At 41.0% G+C, this 24087-nt stretch overlaps 1 protein-coding gene across 1 annotated transcript in view; it reads left to right on the top strand.

Annotated features, from left to right (window-relative positions):
• The window catches only part of Ccdc148 (coiled-coil domain containing 148), a 183808-nt gene that overhangs the window by 4878 nt on the left and 154843 nt on the right, over nucleotides 1-24087 (top strand). Inside the window, exons 3-7 of the mRNA XM_032903324.1 lie at nucleotides 4203-4306; nucleotides 8777-8859; nucleotides 9039-9187; nucleotides 10313-10408; nucleotides 10486-10667. Coding sequence (XP_032759215.1) covers nucleotides 4203-4306; nucleotides 8777-8859; nucleotides 9039-9187; nucleotides 10313-10408; nucleotides 10486-10667 — 614 coding nt within the window. The remainder of the gene's footprint in view (nucleotides 1-4202; nucleotides 4307-8776; nucleotides 8860-9038; nucleotides 9188-10312; nucleotides 10409-10485; nucleotides 10668-24087) is intronic.

Here is a 24087-nt window from a genome sequence, read left to right as displayed (position 1 = left end):
TAGTGACCTGGCCTGGAAACTGAGGCCATTCACAATTTATTACGTTTACAAACAATCTTCATAATTATTTGAATTTCTTTGCTTAGGATGGATATAGTTTCTCGCTCAATTCAAGCATCCTTCCATTGAATCCTTAGAACCTCAGGGAAAGTTACACACACACACACACACACACACACACACACACACGTGTAACTGTTTTGAATGGTATGCTGAGTCACTGTGTGATATCATCCAGCATCAGAAAGGATCAGCTTTGACCAAGTCTTGTTCGTGCCAGAGTGGCCACAGACTCCCCGGTGCTAAACTGTCCCGAAGCAAAATTATGCCAGTGATGATATCATACTATATTTCATTCATAAACATTTAGTGTGTTACTCTAAAACAAGCCCTGCCTTTCCATCACTGCTAATGAAAATGTCAACCTCTCAGTAATTTGCATTATCTGGTTAGTATTATTAAGTTTCCTTGATTGCATCAGAAGATTTTTCTCAAAATTTATTCAAAAGAGGCATCTGAACACAACCCAGAGGTTGCAATTCACTTTTGTTAGGTCTCTCCCTCCATCCTCTTGGAGGTTTATAATTTGTGTCTCGAAGAAGTCACGTCATTGGTCTTTACAGTTCCTCGCAGTTTGAATTATGCCGATGGCATCATATTGTGTCATGAAACCTGTTTCTCTCTTCGTAGTCTCTGCAAATTGGTAGTTATATCTAGAGAACTGATCAGATTTGGGTTCAATTTACTTTGGGAAGAACACTTGCTGATGGAATTTTTGTTCTCCAGCCTTTTTCTATTGTAAATGGCACTGCAGTGAATGATTTTGTACACCTTTGCCAAGATGGTTTTCAGATATATTTCTATAAATGATGTTGCTAATCAATGAAAACATCTAATGTGTGGCCGTATCACCTTCTGTGGGGCTTGCATCATATTCTATCCGCATTAGAATTTGGGAGTGAGCATGCTTCACCAGCGCCTTGTAGAATGCTTTGTTTGTCACCGATAGTCTGGAAGCTGAAGAATAGCATCTCAGGGTAGCGTTCCTTTGTTATGCTGACAGCTCTTTATTGATAGCGCTCACAGCACATCCCTGTGAATTCTGACAAATGTGCGAGCACACGCATTAAAGATCCAGCCGAACCCTGCTTATGGATGTTCTGTTTCTGAACGTGGATTCTCTGACCCGCAGGTCTTTTGTAGTATTTCAGAAGGCTTGATCGGGGCTCCTTATCTTAGATAGTCATAAGTGGACTTTTGTTTCTGATCTTTAAAGGGATTTATCATTTCTGACATTCTTTCCTCAAAGTATTTTAAACCATCAGCATTCTGCATACATTATCATCCACCTTAAAGATGATTCTGGCTTGTCACCCAGGAAAATGAATTGGAATCACCTAGAAGTCTCTGCTAAAGATATAACTTTAAGTCTTTGAGTTCGTTTAAAAGCTTTTTTTTTTTTTTTTTTTCATTTGTGGCCCGAGGATAAGATAAGTCCATGGCTGAATTTCCAAAAGCAAAACAAAACAATTAAGATGTTACACAAAGTGTTGGGAGTGTTTAATGAAAAATAGTAGCTTGATTCTTTACTGTTAGATTCTATTTAATTGGCCCTTTTCTGGGCCCAAAGGCAACAACATTGATTATTTTTTCCCTTAAGCTATAAAAAATATGCTCACATCTTCCACCAATGTGTTTTAATTTTTTGTACAACATGGACCAAATATGTCAAAGGAATCTAATTTTAAAGTTGTGTCTGTTGCAAGAAACTTTAGAGACTGTAGATGGTAGAAATTTGAAATTGATCTTAGGCATTCTTAACTCAAGGGCTAAGGTGCCAGACTATAGACATACCCCATCCTTTCATTTTTCAATAGGTAGAAACTGCATGTTTTTACCAATGTCTCCTACCTAATATTTCTTAAAGCTCATAATTATAACATCCTCAGGAACTCCTGTGGAAAAGGTTTGATTTTGTCTTTGCGAAGTCATTCTTCAGATTAATTCGTTTGCTCATGTCCCTAATTTCACATCAGAAACCAGAAGAGCACAAAGAGAAACTCAAGGTTAAAGTAATCAGTGAGCAGTGGCTTGAAATAGCATGCATTATGAGATCCCTTTTTGGAACTCGTCTTCCCAAGTTCATTATTGATATTTCACTGCTATAAAGTACTTTATAGCAGAGTGGTTCATAGCAGAGAAATTATGAAATATGTACATTTTTGTCCAGTTTCTGACTCCCAAATTCTTTTTTCAAAGATTTACTTGTATAATTTTGTAGTTGCATGTATGTGTGTGCCTGTGTGGCATGAGACCAGAGTGCCTACAGAGGCCCAAAGAAGTTTTCAGATCTCCTGGAGCTGGAGTTGTGAGGCACCGTGTGGGTGCTGGGAATCAAACCTGGGTCCTCTGCAAGAACAGCCAGTGCTCTTAACCACTGAGCCATCTCTCCAGCCCTGATTTGTATGTTCACAAATATTTAACAGTGTTAATGGGAAATACTAAGTTTGGAGTACACATGGCTATAGGCGAAGTCTAACCCAGAATCAGACACTGCCTTGGGGTTTGAAGTCAAGCACCATTCAGTGCTAGAAGATAGCTGTGCAGATGGTAGAAGGAAGAATCAGAGGTCTGTGGGGCAGTATAGAGGTGGACAGCTGCTGATGTCATCGCCACCCTCAAGTCGGAGGGATGGGACAAAGGAGTGCGGTGCTACCACACTCTGTGGGAGAAAACCTCAGAGCTATTTGGAACCACATCCTTGGAGAAATGGGAGCACTGAAGAACCTGAGACCCTTCTGAAAGGAGAGGGGTGGGAGATGCTGATGCTGATGCATGCCTTGTCTCCTTCCCTCAAACTCCCAAAGATGGCATCTTCCTTTGTCTGAACCAGCTAGAAGCCAGGTGAACGGGGCATCCGAGAAAGAGTCTGCTTTTGGTCTGAACACAGATCAGGGAGATAGAAACAGACTGAAGCTCCCCACAGTACTCATGGGCTTCAAGTTAAAGGGCCACGGAAACCAGTGAACACCACATTTGGCTGCAAAATTAAGTTTCTATCTTCCAAAATTTCTCAGTATTTCTTTGTACCTCGTGATAGCTATTTGCCTGGCTCTGAAAGCTATGAGGTGGAATGCAGTTGTGTGTTCCAGGCCCTGTTCTTCAGTACTGAAGCTTGGACTAAAGCCAGGTCCTCTAACACCAGACTTAATGAACCTTTCCCATCTTATGATGAGAGTTCAGACTAAGTCCAACCCAACACTGTAGCTTGTTTACAAGCTTTCTGATCTTCACCGAATCGTGGGGCCAAATTTTTGTGGCCTTTGGCATTCTTGTGTGTAAAACAGGAACAATGGCACCTGAACACCTTGTAGGGAACATGGGTCCAAAATGGGGACAACTGTATGGAAACTCTTGAAAGCCTTCCTTGAGAATGAAGTGGGGGATTACTTAGTGCATAAAAAATAGAGTGGTACTGCCAGAGAGATGGCTCAGCAGACATTACTTGCTGCTATTCCAGGGGACCCAGGTTTGCTTTCTGGGATTCACATGGTGGCTAACAACCATCTATAACTCCGGTTCTAGGGCATCTGACATTCTCTTCTGTGCCACAGACACTAATGAAGGCAAAACACCTGTACACATAAAGTAACAATAAAAAATAGGTTTAAAACGCAAGCAAAAAAGTAAATGACAAGAACAAAAAACAGTAAAACAAATGAACAACTGCAGCAACCTCACATTTTTCTTCTAGTACATCTTAAACAGGGTTTTCAAATTGGCCAGTATCCCAGGCCATTTTTGTCTTTCTTCTAGTTGCTACTTTTTTTTTTTTTTTTTTTTGAGGATGTCCCAATGTCTTGGCTTAGCCAAGGCTGGCCTTGAATTCATGATTCTCCTGCTTCCATGTCCTGAATGCCAGGATTATTGGCATATACCTCCATGCATAGCTCTCCTCCCTTGATATTTAATTCTGTACTTACATTAGGTGGATCATATGTTAGGAGAAGTGCCGGTGATGACTGCACAAACAGGAAACCTTTCTTTGGTGGAAATACATTTCAAAAGATGTGGTATTTTCAGTAATTCTGTGAGAGTTCATGCATGAGTTTGGACCATATTCACCATTTACCCCTCACCCCCAACCCTCCCTGGATCAAAGCTTGAACACAGCCTCTCTTTCGGTTCTCCTCTAAATGTAGATCAGAAAAGCCATGGAGACGTCAAGGGCAGCTAAAGAGCAGATGCTGATCAAGCAACACAAGCAGGTGTGGTGGCAGGAACAGGAGAGGCTGAAGGGGATCAGGTGAGACTGGGCCTCCCAACCCCTACGTCCTGAGAGCCCCCCTGGGGGTTTCACACCCATGATCAGTTCACATCTGTAATGCCTGATCTTAATTAAACCACATAATCAAAATCTAGAGTTACTTGAATGTGAGTCACATTTTCTTAGCTTACTTTGGATATACTTTTGCTTCTTGACCGAGTAAGGGACTGTCTCCTCTATCTGTCACTCCTGCCCTCTTTCATACTCCCATCCCAGGGCGTGGCTGTGTACAAGTATGTGTCACACGCTGACATTGGCTACATGCTCTTCTCCATGTGAAGCAGAGGCTCCCCAGGGACAAGCGTCACAGTCACCTCTTCATAGTGGGTACACAGAAGAAGCTTAATATATGCTCTCAAGACAAGGGAACCGAAGACCCCAGGCTTCTTGGGGTTGGGTCAACGTTGCACCATGACTACCATGACTCACTCAGTTTGGATTTGGATCCTCTTCCTGTTTGTAGCAATCAAAGATGAATTAAGAGAAAATAATAATTTGAAGTAAAGGCCTGAAGAGAAAGCAGATGTCTTTATCCCCATGTGAGGCTTGGCCATTTCTCTGACAATGTAGCATTTATAAACTATGCTTTAAAAAGTTTATTACAGGGACTCATTCTCAGAAGGTAGAGCACTGTTTCGATCTTAGCCTAAGTCAGGTTTCTAAGTTCCATTGCCTTTGCTTTGGACTTGCATGCTGCCCAGTGATCCCTACACGAGAGGCGCAAGGCTCATGACTGATGAGGCTTTTAGATTATGTTAAAATCAGAAAAATAAAAAATGCAATAAGTTCTGCAGCTATAAAAACCAACTTGAACTGTACCCCAAAGCCTTCCCATGTCACCTCTTAGGAGAAAAAATATTCAAGGCCACTGAAACAAAGCTCTTTGAAAATGTGCATAGCCTGAAATAGAAGACAAAGGAAAACCCTAGTTAATCTCGTGGTCACTGATATTAGCACAATGAAGGAAGATGCTGGCAAGGTTGCCTCCTCCCCTTTCATTTTATGAATCTTAAACAGTCCACATCTTCCCCAGTGTGTGGAGTGAGTTGATCTTTAGCCAGACAGATGAGTCACACACACAGCATTAAGGAAACTTATTCTGTCGGCTGAGCTAGGAGGACACAGGGAGACTGAAGGCAAGGACCTCGCCAGTGAGGATGACCCCCAATGTCTGCAAACTTATAAGGATTAAATGCTGCGTACACACACACACACACACACACACACACACACAGAGAGAGAGAGAGAGAGAGAGAGAGAGAGAGAGAGACTGCCAAGATCATTTTCTGTGTCATTCTATAATATAACTTAATTTTAATATTCAATGAAATCAAAAGTAACAGCAATAGGTACCCATTAGAGAAATGGCTAGATGCTGGCAATGTGGGGACCTTAAATAAGTTAGTAGTTTAAGTGATGTATTTATCTATCTTAGAAAATCTGCCTGGCAGGATGGCACATGCCTGTAAACTCAGTACTCGGATGCTGAGGCAGGAGGATCACTACAGTTTCAAGGGACTGAATAGCAAGCTCCAGGTTAATGTGAACTACAAAGTAAGATCCTGTCTCAAAAAATTAAAAATGAACACAGGCATGTTTAATCCTTATAAGGATTAAACACTGCACACACACACACACACACACACACACACACACACACACGCACACACACAACAAACAATCTGTACTCCCTTAATAAGGAAAAGATTCTTATTTAAGGGCCCCAGTCCTGCAGAAGATAAAGGGTACAGGGTATTTAACCTCTCCTTGGTAACTGGGTGGGTACCGGATAACACAGTAGTGGTTCTGGTGCTTAACCTCAATCCAGACTACCATGTAGGTCTGATGGCTCTCCTGGGGCTGCTGTTGGGACTTCTGACAGAACTGAGAGGGCTAAAGTGTCTGCAAAGGGTAAACAAGATTCTGTGAGGGAAGCTGGGATTGAAACACTGGGATTTGCTTCCCGTGTTCCATTATCTTGGAGCTGGCTGACTTTTCTTTTTCCTGAAACATTTCATTCCCATCAAAGAATATCTGGTTCTCCACCCTCGCTAGTCCAAACCAAGGGATCTGGGCCAGGAGATGGTTCAGTTGGTAAAGAGCTTGGGAGGGAGGCACAAAGACCTAAGTTCCATCCCTACTATGTGACAAAGTGCCTGGCACATTGGCCCACAGAATCCTAATGAGGTGGGGACAGGATGATCCTTGGGCCTTGCTGGCCAGTAAGTCTAGCTGAGTTGGCAAGTTCCGAGTCACGTGAGAACCCTATCTCAAAAGCTAAGGTAGAAGGCTGCAGCTGTTAGGAACACTTGCCGTTATTATATTCAAGACATACATGGTGTACCTATGAACGTGTAAGCAGAGTGTACATACATATGTGTAAGCAGGACACACGAACAAATAAATATTTAAAAATATAAGGTGGAGAGGGGTCAAAAATGATGCTCAATATCAACCCGTGGCCTCTACGTGTGTACCTGTACGTCCACACACATGAGGCCCCAGTTAGGACCTTGAAATCTGTACTTAGAGAACTAGGTGAGATTTCCAAACATCGAATTTGTCTAATATTTAAAGTAAAATATTTTAATCTGAAATCTAGCTTACTCAAATCATATGGCCTGTGGACTCGATTACATGTTCCCAGGAGCCTTTGCTGTCACTTTCCTCATGACACAAAGTGAGCTTCGGTGCAGTTATCTGTCGACGTTACGACGTATCACTGTCTGGCGAGGCAATGGTTTGCAGAGGGTTAGCCTAGGGAAGGGTGCGTCCGAGTCTAGTGCAGCTATCACCCTTGCCTGAGCGCTCAAAGTTCTGCGTGGGGAATTGGTCCCCTCAGATCACTAAAGGAGCACACAGCTTCCCTTTAGAAGGAGCCGAACTGTTTGCTCCAGCGCTACATTTGTGTGCAAACAACTCTGTTCTAAAGTGCATTCTGGGTTGTCTTCAGGAAAATGCACCCACCCTACTGCAGCCCCTAAAAAGGAAAAGAGAAAAAGAATGCCATGGGGGTATGTGTATGTGGTGGTGCGCACCTTTGATCCCAGCACTCGGGAGGCAGAGGCAAGCAGATCTCTGAGTTTGAGGCCATTCCCGTCTACAGAGTGAGTTCCAGGACAGCCAGGGCAGCAAAAGAGGCCCTGTCTTGAAAAACAAACAAAAAAGTACCCACCATGCATGTAACAGTGGCAGGTGTGTTCTTAGAGACAAAGGCTTAGGGAATGGCTGCCCTGGTCGAGCGCTTAGCTAAACAAGACCAAGAGGCTGAGCTTGGTCCCTAGAAACAAGGTTAAAGAAAAGATGCCCACGGCAGGCACTTGTGATCCAAGCGCTGCAGAAGTGAGCACGGATGGATCCCCAGGCTCACGGGTCACCCAGTCTAGCCTATGGGTGATCTGCATCCCAGTGAGATAGGCCTCAAAACGGGAAGACTGAAGGCTGACCTCTGGCCTCTTTGTACACACACCCAAACCCATGAACATATATATACACACATGCACATGCATGTGGATACCTTCTCCCATTCTGATAAAAGCTACCTGCTGGGAGAGAGAGAAGCGTTATTTACAATAGCCTTTCACCTTTATTCACACATACAAATTTGCTAGAAATGTGATGGTACCACACCTGTGAGCATCCTCCAGTAAACATTAAAGCATTAATTTGAAAATTATTTGGAAAGAGTGTAAAATATAAGGGATAGGCGAAGCAACCCAAACTACAACACAAACTGTTAAAGATGCTGCTATTTCAACTACATAAAATACATGCAGTCAAAGAATAGAATCCTGTCTGTGAAGTGAAAAATAACAATCGTATCAACGCATTATAACAGCTTCCATTTTCTCATGTCATTTCAAAATTAAAGTACACATCAGCAACAAGTCTCTGATTTAGTTACATAAGCAAGGGGCGCAAAAACAGAACTGTGTTGAATGTCCACCTAGAGGTTATTATGGTTTTACTCTAAAGATGACTGTATCTTTAACAATGTAGTAAAAGAGTCTAAAGATTTAGTGATCCCTGTCAGACTAAAAAGAAAAAGTTCATCTGTTCTCATTTGCCTGACTCAGACTCTCATCACCTCTGAACGTTAGGGCCTCCTTGCAGGTCCAGGCTGGCCTGTCTCCTCTTCTACAGCGGCCATTGCTGCTACTCGCTCATCTGCAACCCGATGCCTTGGGAGTCTTTCTGTGCTGAATACTTAGCATGCAGAGTGGCTTCCTGGTGCCCCTGGGTGCTCAGTGTGGCATGCTGCCAAGAACTGCAGGGGGCGCTGCCACGCTCATCCCATTGCTTCTGCCCACGCTAGGAACGCAGTACATGGCTCAGATCAACGAGCGGATGCATGAAACCGAATCTGATGGCCCGTTTCTACTCCACTCTTTAAGGCTCTGTGTATGATTATGACTATACAGAAATTGATTGAGATCATGTCTGTTTCAGATGTAAATTGGAGTCTGAAATAAGATCTCGTCTCAATGAGGAGAGCATTGGAGATGAATGTTTTTGTGAGCTTATGAATTTTGGTGAGTTTTTTTTTTTTTTTTGATCCTCCATATATAGGGGAATTTTATTTGTCCCTTCATGTTCTTGTGGTAACAACTGTCTGGGTTTTTTTCTAAACAAATATTAAAAAGTATAAATTAGCAATCTGTTCTTTATCTAAAATAATAATGTTTCCTTGATTCGATTTCACTTCACACAGAGAAAGAGCTGTCAGAACAATGGTGTGCGTACCTTACAGCTGTCATTGACCCTCTTCATCAGCTAAGAACGGGCCTGAAGAAACAGCGCCACACATTGCAGAGTGCATCTTGCCATAAGGGGCCAGAGTCAACAACGATTCTGAAAGAGGTCAGTACGTTGTCTCTTAAAAACATAACGTTGGGCTGGAGAGATGGCTCGGCAGTTAGGCGCACTGGCTGCTCTTGCCGAGGATCCATGCTCAATTCCCAGCACCCACATAGCAGTTCACAACCTTCTGTAACTTTAAGATCTGATGCCCTCACATAGACATGCAGGCAGACAAAACCAACCGATGTGTGTAAAACAAAGTAAAATATAATGCGGTATTTCATTTTTGTCTGAAATAGAACAGTTGAAGGAAACATCTGCCCTATGAGGTTAAGTAGAGGGCTCCTCAATATCAACATGTGCTTGAATACGTTCAGGCAACCTCATTTTAACTCACCCTCCTGCCTTCAGCCTTGCCCTTCCTCCAAGTGCATTTTCAGATCTTGGCCCAGGACATGGGGATCAAGTTGTCTGACTACTGAATTTCCCCACAGTCTCTTCTTAGTCTAGTAAACCCACCTACGACACCCCCCCCCACTTAGTCCTTCTTCAATCGCATCTCTTGTACGATTATGAGCTTGGTCTTTCACATGCTAAACCTACTCAAAGCTCTTAGGCCAGCTCTTTTCTCTGTCAGGCTGATGTCTCCATTCTTCCTTTGGTTCCTTGGTGACCAGAGAAGTCTCAGTTATTCCTAACTGGCCACCTTGGGCTCACACCTCTTTCCTCCGCTGCATGCCTCCGTGTGTCCTTGCTAGTTTGTTATGCTGGGTGTGGGATCTGAACTTTCATCTCTGCACCTATCAGTTATTCTATAATGCTATACTATCATGGATACTCAAAAGCTTTAGCTACGTCTAGCTGTAGACTAGTAGCACGGATGCTTGAGAGCAAAGGCATGATTGAAATCTTACCATCAATTCCAAACCTAGAACAGGGCTTGCTGGGACCATTACATCGTGCAAGCCCTGTTTTGGTAAACGGTCTGGACTCCTCACTGAGGCTTGCTTGTGTGTAAGCCTTAGCCATCTGGCTGCTCTTTTCTTCACAGATCTTCAAAAGGATTTTCCCCTCCTCCAATTTTTCACCCCCTACTTACTTCTGAGACTGTGTCTTTCAATAGAAATAATCTTGGGTGAATTGCAGTGATTTACACACTTCCTGTCCACATGCTACATCCTCTAGGTTGACTTTGTCAAGAAGCAATCCAAGGCTGCCTTTGAAAGACTTCATCAGGAGCAATGGCACTTAGAAGAGGAACTTTCGGACTGGAGTGTGGAGGTAAGTGCGATGCAAATCCTGACTTCACTCGGTCACCTACTCTGGGCTTTTGCTAAATAAAAGAACTATCTCTTTAGTTACTAGGTCAGTCTTCAGAGGAAAAGTTTAACCTGCTCAGCGGACAACCTACGGAGTTGGAAACGCTGGACTGCCCATACCCTGATCTGAAATCATCAATCCTCAACGAGTTCAGTAACTTTACAGAGAAATATCAAGAGGAACTTGAAGATTTTGATCTGCAATTAGAAGACATACGCAGGTGATCAAATAGAACTCCTTGACTCCTGAAGGACTACAATTGCATTTGCATTAAGGGCCACTAGACTTCTGATTTACTGTCTTCTAGTTACATGCGATTGCAATATGGTCAATACAGTTTTGGTCTAAGTAGTTGAATAAAAACAATGGGCCTTACTTACTTTTTTTTTCTTTTTCTTTTGGAGCTGAGGACCGAACCCAGGGCCTTGCGCTTGCTAGGCAAGCGCTCTACCACTGAGCTAAATCCCAACCCCCTTACTTTCTTTTATTATCTTATTATGATTCTGGCGATCTAACCTGGGGCCTTATATACACTTGGTAAGTTCTCTTGCAGCAATAATCCTCTGGCTGTTGGTTTTTGAGGCAGAGTTTCACTCTGCACCATGTGCTGGCTTGGCAGTGTCTTGCAGTGGGTCCTCGGTCTCAGACCTATGATCTTCTCCCTTAGTCTTCCAGGTGGTAGAGTTACAGACATCCACCATATACTCAACTGGAAAGAATGTTGTATGTTTACTTTGCTTTTTCTTGCTTTCAAAATATTTCCTTGATACCAAGGCTTGTAAGAGTTTTATTGGGCCTGGTGTGGTGATAAACCCTGTTAGTCTCAGCCCTTGGAAGGCAGAGGCAGGTAGATCTCTGTTATAGAAAACCAGAGAGAAGGTTCGTAAATCATAACAAGAGTCTGTATATTACCCACAATGCTTCTAATATAAATGATGTGCTTTATTTGGTGACTATTTATTGGAAAATTCCTACTAGACAGTGGTCTCTGTTAAGCTTCTTTGAAAGAGGTTCTAGATTAGTCTAGAAGATGACCTTGCCTCTCAGACAACTGGCAGTATTAAGGGGAAGGAGATATAGATATCTGCCCTAAGCAAATATGATTTACTGAGGAAAAGAGGAAGGTGCTTGCAGTGAGTAAGAAGGTAAAGGCCGATGAGCTTTCACAGGTGGTTTCTTGGAGGAGGAAAGACAACTGGAGTTTAAAGGTGGTTTGCAGTAGTCATCTGCAGCTATGAGCACACAGGCATTTAAATACACTCTCTAATTAGCAGAGTGAATGACATACTTAATTACAATACTAACTGAACTTCCAATTTATCAGGATCTCGATTTACTATAACTATATTTCCTTTATGCTTCTCAGGGTCACAGTATGTGCACATGTGTGGGAGTGTACACATTATTTAGTTAGTTTAGTTTTGATATTGAATCAGGGTTTCACTATGTAGCTCTGGCTGCCCTGGAATTCCCTATGTAGAGCAGGTTGGTCTTGAACTCACAGAGTTCAAGTCTGCTGCCTCTGAGTAAAGATTAAAGGGGTTAAGGGGGTTAAAGGCCTCTGCTGCGATGCCTGGCAGAGGGTGTACATACTTTACAAGGGCTATTTGTCCACATTGTCATCTCAAGCCAATGTGACCTGAGCTTTTAAAATGAAGCTACTAAAAATTTTCCTAATTTGAGACAATTATTACCCAAGTTCCGTGCTTTACATTAGGGTCACAATCTCCCTCAAGCCTCCTTAATCCTTTGTTTTTTAACTTTACTTAATTGTTATGTAACAATTTATCTCTACATAGAAGTTTGTTGGAACCTATCCAGTCACAAAATAAACCCCCTCATCACAATAATTTCCATATTATAAGAATATACCACACAAAATGTACCTATATATGTACATAGTGTACACATTTTACTAGTTATTTGTTCAACAATGAAAGGCTGAGCAAAAACTGTGAAAGCACTGAATAGGCTTGTAGACTGTGTCCATACACGTTATTTTATAAGTGAAAAGGATAAAAATGCACGTTTACAAAATGGACAGTATTCCGGCGTTACTGTGAGCATAGAACTGAGAGCAATGTACAGTGCATCTGTGTGTAGCAGGGAGGAGGGAGCTATGGAATAGTCACTCACAGACTGTCTTTGAGTGTCTGAAGCAATGTACCGAACTCAATAGCATTCATTGGCTCTGGGGAGGGAGACTTCATGTAAGATCGTGGGGATTTCCCATCACACTTGACGAAGAGAAGCAATTTTCCAAGAGGGAAAAATATAACGAAGGTAAAAATATTAAGCAACAAGCAAAAATGTTGGCGACATGTGAGATGAAAGATATTAAAATATCTATTATATAAAAATACTTTGAAAATTAATTGAATAATAAACAGCAAAGTGGAAAACAAAGTGGAAAAAAAAAACAGCAAGTGGAGATGAATAAGAAAACTATTCCCTTTTCCTGCAAATATTTTCTTAGTGTTTATAAGCATAAATCAGACAAAATTTTCTTACATGTATCAGTACATGTTTTCTTAGTCTTCTATTGCTGTGATGAGACACCATGACCTCAGCAACACTTATAAAGAAAAGCAGTTAATTGGGGATGGCTTCTAGTTCAGGGGTTTAGTCCATCATTCTCAGGCAGGAAGCATGGCGGCATGCAGGTAGGGATGGTGCTAGAGAGGTAGCTGAGAGTTCTACATCTAGATCAGCAGACAGCAGGGAAAGAGACAGCCAGCGGGAATGGCTTATGCTTCTGAAACCTTAAACCCTATCCCCAGTGACACACTTCTTCCAACAAGGTCACAACTATTCCAACAAAGCTATACCTCTTAACCCCTGTCAAATAGCACCACTCCCTAATAGCCACACACTCATATATGAGCATATGAGGGCTATTCCTATTCAAATCACTATGTTTGTGATCAACTTGATAACACATAGAAGTGTGGTTCACAAGGCAATTCTGTGCTACAGAATCAGAAGCCGGTAAGTCCTACAAAGGAAAAGGTTAGAGTCAGAGAAGATGCTAGGCTTTTAGAAGGCAGCAGTTCTGGCAAAACAAACAAACAAACTTGGGGCTAGGTTTCAGTTGGACAATGACATGATGAGAAATCATGAAGTGGCTTGAGAGAGCTGGTCATGCAAACATTGGGCATAAGAACATCATAGCCCATGTTCATTGAGATGTATGTGTGCCCAACAAGGGTCCGTGTCCTGTAACGCAAGGAAAGATCAGCAGAATATTTGGATGAGGTTCAACAGGTAATAGTGAATAGTTAGCTATTATTTGTGTTAAGTGTGTGTGTGTGTGTGTGTGTGTGTGTGTGTGTGTGTGTGTGCTAAACCCAAGGACTCATGCATGCTCAGTCAGTAATACACCGTTGAACTCCATCCTCACTCAAGAAGTAGGGTATTTAGAGACGTTTTTTGACCTCATCTTTTATATAAGTGACCTTGAACTATCTAAACCAGTAGTTCTCAACCTTCCTAACACTGTGACCCTTTAATACAGTTACTAATATTGTGGCAATCCAAGCATAAAATTATTTTCATTCCATTTCGTAACTGTAATTTTGCTACTGTTATGAATCATAATATAAATATATGATATGCAGGATATCTGATATACAGCCCCTGAGACAGTTGTTAAACTGTCTCAAAATATAAGGTGATAGATATCCAACATCATCTGGATATCTGGTCTCCATGCATGTGCACACACAGAAAATTTTTTAATTTTATTTTTTCTTGGCTCTTTTATGTATTTACATTTCAAATGTTATCTCCTCCCCTCTGTCTCCCTTACTCCCTCCCCCTCCCCCTGCTTCTGTGAAGATGCTCCCACTCCCACCCACCCACTCCAAACTCAATGCTGTGGCATTACCCTACATTGAGGAAATGAGCCTTCACAGGACCAAGGGCTTTTCCTCCTATTGATGCAGGACAATGCCATCCTCTGCTACATATGTGGCTGGAGTCATGGGTCCCTCCTTGTGTACATATTGGTTGGTGGTTTAGTCCCTGGAGCTCTGGTGGGATCTTGTTGGTTGATATTGTTGTTCTTCCTATGGTTTGGCAAATCCCTTCAGCACCTTCAGATTTTTCTCTAACACTTCCATTGGGGCCCCATTGTTCATTCCAATGGTTAGCTGCAACCATCCTCATCTGTATCAGTAAGGCTCTGGCAGAGCCTCTCAGGACACACCCAAATCTGGCTCCTGTCAGCAAGCACTTCTTGGCATCAGCAATTGTGACTGGGTTTGGTGGCTGCATATGGGATGGATCCCCATGTGGGGCACTCTCTGGATGACCTTTTCTTCAGTCCCTGCTCCACTCTTTGTCCCTTGAGTATTTTTTTCTCCCTTCTAAGAAGGAATGAAGCATCCACATTTTGGTTTTCCTTCTAATTGGGATTCATACGATCTGTGAATTTTTTTTTTTTCGGAGCTGGGGATCGAACCCAGGGCCTTGTGCTTCCTAGGCAAGCGCTCTACCACTGAGCTAAATCCCCAACCCGATCTGTGAATTTTTTCTTAGGTATTTCAAGGTTTTGGGTTAATATTCATTTATCAGTGAGGGCATACCATGTGTGTTCTTTGTGACTAGGTTACCTCACTCAAGATGATATTTTCTAGTTTCATCCATTTGCCTAATTTCATGTAGTCATTGTTTTTAATAGCTGAGTAGTACTCCATTGTGTAAATGTATCACATTTTCTATATCCATTCCTCTGTTGAAGGGCATCTGGGTTCTTTCCAGCTTATGACTATTATAAATAAGTCTGCCATGAACCTAGTGGATCAGGTGTCCTTATTATATGTTGGAGCATCTTTTGGATGTATGCCCAGGAGTGTTATAGCTGGGCCCTCAGGTAGTATTATGTCCAGTTTTCTGAGGAATCACCAGACTGATTTCCAGAGTGATTGAACCAGCTTGCAATTCCACCAACAATAGAGGAGTGTTCCTATCTCTCCACATCCTTACCAGCATCTGTTGTCACCTGAGTTATCTTAGCTATTCTGACTGGTGTCAGGTGGTATCTAAAGGTTGTTTTGATTTCCACTTTCCTGATGACTAAGGATGTTGAACATTTTGTTAGGTGTTTCCTAGCCATTTGATATTACTCAGTTGAGAATTTTTTGTTTAGCTCTGTATCCCATTTTTAATAGGATTATTTGATGCTCTGGAGTTTAACTTCTTGAGTTCTTTGTATATATTAGATATTAGCCCCCTATCAGATGTAGGATTGGTAAAGACCTTTTCCCAATCTGTTGGTTGTGGTTTTGTCCTATTAACAGTGCCCTTTGCCTTACAGAAACTTTGCAATTTTATGAGGTCCCATTTGTCAATTCTTGATCTTAGAGCATAAGCCATTGGTGTTCTGCTAAGGAAATTTTCCCCTGTGCCTATGCATTCGAGGCTCATTCCCACTTTCTCTTCTATTAGATTCAGCGTATCTGGTTTTATGTGGAGGTCCTTGATTCACTTGGACTTGAACTGTGTACATGGAGATAAGAATGGGTCAATCTGCATTCTTTTACATGCTGACCTTCAGTTGAACCAGCACCATTTGTTGAAAATGCTGCCTTTTTTCCATTGGATAGTTTTAGTTCCTTTGTCAAAGATCAAGTCACCATAAGTATGTGGGTTCATTTCTGGGTCTTCAATTCTATTCCACTGGTCTATCTGTCTGTCTCTGTACCAATACCATACAGTTTTCATCACTATTGCTCTGTAATATGCTTGAGGTCAGGGATGGTGATTCCCCGAGAAGTTCTTTTATTGTTGAAGATAGTTTTGGCTATCTTGGTTTTTTTGTTATTCCATATGAATTTACAAATTCTTCTTTCTAATTCTATGAAGAATTAAGTTGGGATTTTGATGGGAAGTGCATTGAATCTGTAGATTGCTTTCAGCAAAATGGCCATTTTTACTATATTAATCCTGCCAATCCATGAGCATGGGGGGAATCTTTCCATCTTCTGAGATCTTCCTGGATTTCTTTCTTCAGAGACTTGAAATTCTTATGATTTACACCTTTCACTTGCTTGGTTAGAGTCACAGCAAGATATTTTATATTATTTGTGGATATTGTGAAGGGTGTCATTTCCCTAATTTTTTTCTCAGCCTGTTTATCCTTTTTGTAGAGGAAGGCTACTGATTTTGTTTGAGCTAATTTTATATCCAGCCACTATGCTGAAATTGTTTATCAGCTGTAGGAGTTCTCTGGTGGAATTTTTGGAGTCACTTAAGTATACTATCATATCATCTACAAATAGTGATATTTTGACTTTTTCCTTTCCAATTTGTATCCCTTTGACCTTCTTTTGCTGACTGATTGCTCTGGCTAGGACTTCGAGAACTATATTGAATAAGTAGGGAGAGAGTGGGCAACCTTGTCTAGTCCCTGATTTTAGTGGGATTGCTTCAAGTTCTCTCCATTTAGTTTAATGTTAGCCACTGGTTTGCTGTATATGGCTTTTACTATGTTTCGGTATGGGCCTTGGATTCCTGATCTGTCCAAAACTTTTAACATGAAGGGGTGTTGAATTTTGTCAAATGATTTCTCAGCATCTAATGAAATGATCATGTGGTTTTTTTTCTTTGAGTTTGTTCATATAGTGGGTTACGTTGATGGCTTTCTGTATATTGAACCATCCCTGCATCCCTGGGATGAAGTGTACTTGTTCATGGTGAATGATTGTTTTTATGTGTTCTCGAATTCAGTTTGTGAGAATTGTATTGAATATTTTTGCATCGATATTTATGAGGGAAATTGGTCTGAAGTTCTCTTTCTTTGTAGGTCTTTATGTAGTTTAGGTATAAGCATGGCTTGAAGGAATGAATTGTGCAGTGCTCCTTCTGTTTCTATTTTGTGGAATAGTTTGAAGAGTATTGATATTCAGTCTTCTTTTAAAGTCTTAGAATTCTGCACTAAACCCATCTGGTCTTGGGCTTGTTTTGGTTGGGAGACTTTTAGTGATACCTTCTATTTCTTTAGGGGTTATGGGACTGTTTAGATGGCTTATCTGATCCTCATTTAACTTTGGTACATGATATCTGTCTAGAAAATTGTCCATTTCCTCCAGACTTCCCAGTTTTGTTGATATATGCTTTTGTAGTAGGACCTGGTGATTTTTTGAATTTCCTCAGATTCTGTTGTTATGTCTTTCTTTTCATTTCTGATTTTGTTAATTTGGATACTCTCTCTGTGCCCTCTGCTTAGTCTGGCCAAGGGTTTATCTATCTTGTTGATTTTCTCAAAGAACCAACTTTTGATTCTGTTGATTCTTTCTATGGTCCTTTTTGTTTCTACTTGGTTGATTTCAGCTCTGAGTTTGATTATTTCCTGCCTTCTACTCCTCCTGGGTGTATTTGCTTCTTTTTGTTCTAGAGCTTTTAGGTGTGTTGTCAAGCTGCTGACATATGCTCTCTCCTGTTTCATTTTGGAGGTATGAGTTTTCCTCTTAGCACTGCTTTCATTGTGTCCCATAAGTTTGGGTATGTTGTGCCTTCTTTTTCATTAAATTCTAAAAAGTCTTTAATTTCTTTATTTCTTCCTTGACCAAGTTGTCATTGAGTAGGGTGTTGTTCAGCTTCCAAGTGTATGTGGGAATTCTATTGTTTTCGTTTAGACCAGCTTTAGTCCACGGTGATCTGATGGAATGCATGGGATTATTTCAGTCTTCTTGTATCTATTGAGGCCTGTTTTGTGACCAATTATATGGTTGTTTTTGAGAAGGTACCATGAGGTACTGAGAAAAAGGTATATTCTTTTGTTTTAAGATAAAATGTTTTATAGATGTTTGTTAAATACATTTGGTTTGTAACTTCTATTAGTTTCACTGTGTTGCTGTTTAGTTTCTGTTTCTATGATCTGTCCATTGATGAGAGTGGTGTGTTGAAGTCTCCTCCTATTACTGTGTGTGATGCAATGTATGCTTTGAGCTTTAGTAAAGTTTCTTTTATGAGTGTGGGTACCCTTGCAGTTGGAGCATAGATAGTCAGGATTGAGAGTTCATCTTGGTGGATTTTTTTCTTTGGTGAATATGAAGTGTCTTTCTTAATTGTTTTGATAACATTTGGTTCAAAGTTGATTTTATTCAATATTAGAATGCTTACTCCATCTTGTTTCTTTAGACCATTTGCTTGGAAATTGTTTTTCAACCATTACTCTGAGGTAGTGTTTGTCTTTATCTCTGAGGTGTGTTTCCTGTATGCAGCAAAATGCTGGGTTCTCTTTCCATATCCAGTCTGTTAGTCTATGTGTTTTTATTGGGAAATTGAGTCCATTGATGTTAAGAGATATTAAGGAATAGTGATTGTTGTTTCCTGTTATTTTTGTTATTAGAGGTGGAATTATGTTTGTGTGTATCTCTTCTTTTGGTTTTGTTGCAAGGAAATTACTTTCTTGCTTTTTCTAGGGTGTAGTTTCTTTTCTTGTGTTGGAGTTTTCCATCTATTAGCCTTTGTAGGGCTATATTTGTAGAAACATATTGTGTAAATTTGGTTTTGTCATGGAATATCTTGGTTTCTCCATTTATGTTAATTGGAGTTTTGCTTGGTATAGTAGCCTGGGCTGGCATTTGTGTTCTCTTAGGGTTTGTATGACATCTGCCCAGGATCTTCTGGCTTTTATAGTCTCTGTTGAGAAGTCTGGTGTAATTCTGATAGTTCTACATTTATACATTACTTGACCTTTTTCCCTTACTGCTTTTAATATTCTTTCTTTGTTTTGTGTATTTGTTGTTTTGACTATTATGTGACAGGCAGAATTTATTTTCTGGTCCAATCTACTTGAAGTTCTGTGGGCTTCTTGTATATTCTTGGGCATCTCTTTCTTTAGGTTAGGAAATACTCTTTTACAATTTTGTTGAAGACATTTACTGGCCTTTTAATTTGGGAATCTTCATTCTCTTCTATACCTATTATTCTTAGTTTTGGTTTTCTCATTGTTTCCTGGATTTCCTGGATGTTTTGGGTTAGGTACTTTTTGCTTTTCGCATTTTCACTGACTGTTGTGTCAATGTTTTCTATGGCATCTTCTGCTCCTGAGATTCTCTCTTCTATCTCTTGTATTCTGTTGGTGATGCTTGCATTTATGTCTCCTGATCTCTTTCCTAGGTGTTCTATCTCCAGGGTTGTCTCCCTTTGTGATTTCTTTCTTGTTTCTCTTTCCATTTTTAGATCCTGGATGGTTTTATTCAATTCCTTCACCTGTTTGGTTGTGTTTTCCTGTAAATCTTTAAGGGACTTTTGTGTTTCCTCTTCAAAGGCTTCTACTTGTTTACCTGTGTTCTTCCATATTTCTTTAAGGGAGTTACTTATGTCCTTCTTAAGAGATGTGATTTTAAATCCAAATCTTGCTTTTCTGGTGTGTTGGGATATCCAGTATTTGCTGTGGTGAGAGAACTGGGTTCTGATATTACCAGGTAGTCTTGGTTTCTCTTGCTTAGGTTCTTGTGCATGATTCTTGCCATCTGGTTATCTCTGATGTTAGTTGGTCTTGCTGTCTCTGACTCGAGCTTTTTCCTCCTGTGGCCCTGTGAGCCTGTGATCTTTGGAATGAGAGTGCTCCTCGCAGACCAGCTTTCTGCTAGCAGGTTTGGGTCTAGGGGCTGTGGGACAAGCCAACTCTTGGTGCACATGGAGACTGAAAGGCAGAAAATCTTTATATTGGGGGAATAATATGTGTCTTCAGAAATAACATTGAAGGAAGAAAAATCATTAAAGTCAAGTAAGTGTTTGATTTCAACGTTATTAGATATTAATTTTTCTCTTTGCACTAGTACCATAATCTTCAAGACTACCTATGCTGTTTAGTGTTTTCTCAAACTCATTAGCCGATGACATGGTGATTGCCTTGATCAAGGTGGTGGGAAGGCCTGAGCTCTTAGACACCATTTGAGGGTAGACTCAAGATATCTGCTAGTAGAGTCAGAAAAGTAAAAGCCTAGTTGCCTGCTGCACTTGGCTTGTTTAGACTGGGGATCTAAGAAAATGAGAGTGAACGGGCTATCTGGTTGGGGGTGGGAAGCTTATGTGTCCAGGCTTGAACATGCTGAGTTTGGGGCAGCCATTTTGAGCTTTGTGAGTTCAGAGTTCAGGAAGAAGATCTGGTCTAGAGTTTTACTTTGTGAGTCATTAACTTGAGATTGGATATGGTGACCAAAACAATGATCCAGGAAATAAAAAGAGACCAAAATTCCTCCCTAGACATGTGAGCAAGACAGTGTCAGAGAAAAGAGGGGGAAGCAATGAAAGACAGGCAGACAAACAGACAAATAGATAATAAATAGATATATGAATAGATGTATGACTAGATAGATGATAGATCCATAGATAATAAATAGATATAGGTAGATATAGATAGATAAATGATAGATGGACAGATGAAAGATAGATGCAGAGAGACAGAGAAGATAGATGAAGAAAAAGTAGTCTGTACTATTTGTAAATGAGGTGGCGAACCACTGAAAAAGTGCTGCATATGCCAATGACTAATAACTGTTTGGCTCAAAAGGAGATAGCTGGGAGCCATTTTCATTGGCAAAGAGGATGTAAATGGCTAGTTGGAGTGGGTTTGAATGAGTGCTTGGATAAGGATAGAAGAGAATGAATGTGGACAATTTGAGAATTTTTCTGCCAAGGAGAACAGTAGGGTCTGTTTTTTCTACTGAGCCCCCAACTCTCTTATATTTTAATTTTATTTAAAATAGGTATAAAGGAATGCATTTGATGCTCATTGTGATAATCTAGTAAGGGATAAACTTTAGGGAGAGGAAGAAAAAAACAAAGAGAGGGAGAGGGGGAGAAGCAGGAGGGAGAGGAGCCTTAGGACCAGCACAGGGCGATTTAAGTACTGTCAGAACTCGGGTGGGGGCAGGTGATTCAAAGCATGTGATTCAGATGCTGGAGGATGAGATGTCACGGTGGCCTAGAACATCTCAGTTGTAATTCTTAACACAAATGAGTCAGAAATGTGTGACCCTCTCTACTTATCAAAGAAAGGGAAAATAAAACAAAACTCAAATACTTAGCTTGTAAGAATGGCCAAACAGACAATAATGTTACCCAGGGCTAAAACAAGTATGAGGGAAGTGGGTATTTACATATTATTGTCATGTGACATTTCTCAAAGCCATGTAATATTTGTCAAAGCTCATGATGATACCAGCTACCTATGGGCCAGGAACATGGTTCAGTCAGTAAAGTGACTATAAAAGACAATCGTGGGCATCTAAGCTCAGGTCCCGAGCAACCACATAAAAAGGCAAGTGTGGTCACACATCTGAAATCCTCGCACTGGGCAGATAGAGACTGGATGATTCCTAGAGCCTAGTGCCAGCTTAAACACCTGGTAAGCTCCAAGAGCAGTAAGGAACTGTAGGGCTCTGGCGCCTGGGGTGCTCTTCCATGGAGATTTCTCACCCAGGCAGGTGTATGGATTTGGTTATAGGGAAGAGAAACTAGGCAGGGAGGGGAACAGCTTTCCCCGCCCCCAGCTGTCGGTCCTTCCCCTTTGCACCTCTTGAGTTGTTCCAGTAGGGCTGAGCCAGCAGGGGACTGACTAGCCAGCAAAGGGGGGTGGGGAGGTGAGGTGCAGGGGAGCTTCAGGCAGTGATTTCAGGAGAGCAAGAGTGATCTCTTCCTCAAGCAGCAACAGCTCTTATAACAGAAGCTCTCAGACGATGGAATAATTCCTGCACACCTTTAATTTTAAACAATAGTTAAATAGTTTCTTTTGGATGGGTCAGATCTCATCTACATATTTGGGGGCATGGTCTTGTTTCTATGACTGAACCTATGTGACCTGTGGTCAAGTCCTCACCTGTGGAGGAAGAGTTTGGGGTGTTGTCCTCTGTGACTGATCTGTCTTGGGCCTATGCAACCTGTCCTCCATCCTCACTTGTGGAAGAGGGGCTTGGGGCATTGCTCTACGTGACTGGTCTGTCTCAAACCTCTCTACAGGGGTTTGTGGGGGGGCTGCAGCTAGTGAGGCCCTGATCTGGGAGACTGAGAATGAACCTGACACCCCTTTTAGGGTCTCCCCAGAATTCAAACTGTCTCGACCAGGAATCAGGGTACCTTTTACTGCCCGCCTCCCTACAAGGAACCTTGGCTCAAAATATAAGATGAAGAGTGGTTAGCTTCCAATGTCAACCGCTAGTCTCCGCATACACATATGGGCAAGCATGCACACACACAATCTTTATGTTGGGGGGATAATAGTTGTCTCACAAGAAATAATAACGAAAGAAAAAATCCTTTAAAGTAAAATAAATATTTGATTTCAAGCATATTCAATACTAGTTTTTCTTTTCCCACTGGTAGCAAAATCTTCAAGACTGCGTGTGTCGGTCAGTGTTTTGTGGACTCGGCACAAGCAAACATCATCATTGGAAAGCAACCGTAATTGAGGAATTGCCACCATCACATTGGCTTGTGGGCATGTCTATGGGGCATATTTTATTGTTATCAATGATGGATGCGGGATTGCCCACCTCATTGCGGGTAGTGCCACCCCTTAGTGGGGTATTCCTGGGTTCTGTAAGAAAGCAGGTTGACCACACTATGGAGAGCAAACCTACTGAGTAAGCAGAACTCCTCCATGGAGTCTCTATCTGTTCTTGCCTCCAGGTCCTTTGGCTTCCCTTTAGGATAGTCTGTAAATTGTAAGAGGAAATAAACTTTTTCTTCACCAAGTGGCTTTTGGCCATGATGCTTACCACAGCAGTAGAAAGCAAGCTAAGACGTTACCTAAACAGCCAAGCATCAGGCAGCAGCGACATCTGGTATGCTGTCCATTCAGCACATTGCTACACTAATTCTAATCCATAGGGATTTTTAATGACACAAATAGCTGTGATATGCATTATGTAAGTACAAAGCAGGTCACAAAGTAGGTTATATAATGTAAATTCTCTTGGTGTTTCTTAGAGTGTGACATATACATCTGTACAAACATAGCAAAAAGACTCAAAACCCAGTCAATCAAATAAACAATAACCACAGTCACCCCAGGGAGTGAAATTATAAACATGTCCACATATTTGGTTCTTATTTTATAAGGCAAATCACAGGTTTAGAATTTTAAGTTAGAAGTTCAATAGATCATTGATAGGTAATGAGTACCTATTCCGTGATATGACCTTAATCCTTGGTTTATCTCATTTTAATAGCTGTGTTTTGTCAGATAAGACACCCATTTGTAAGTTTGTCTCTTGGGAGCACTGAAATGGAAGAACTATGAACTTGAGACCTGCCTGGACCATATAGCCAGACTATGTCTCAAGGGATAGGAGAAACAAAGGGACAAAGAAAGTTGTTTTATAAATTCAATGACTGCTGTTCAGAGAAAGGAAGGCAATTTCCCTAGTTTTGAGCCCTTAGTAATTCAATAGATGAGGTCCTTTCTGTCCATCTAAATAAGAAAGCTATTTACACATGCCAGGAAGCTGGTCAACCATTTTGAATCCTAGATCAGAGATGTTTAATGAAAATACGTGAGCCACATATGTAATTAAAATTTTTAACCAGTTGTATTAAAAAGTTAAAAGAAAAAAGTTGATAAATTTCAAATATATTGTAGTTAATGTTTCTAAAATATTGTAATTGCAACATGCAACAAATATTTG

This window comes from Rattus rattus, chromosome 5 (assembly GCF_011064425.1).
Source record: "Rattus rattus isolate New Zealand chromosome 5, Rrattus_CSIRO_v1, whole genome shotgun sequence".
Taxonomy (NCBI): domain Eukaryota; kingdom Metazoa; phylum Chordata; class Mammalia; order Rodentia; family Muridae; genus Rattus; species Rattus rattus.
Note: the sequence above shows the minus strand (reverse complement) of the source record. Positions and strands in the feature narration are given on the sequence as shown.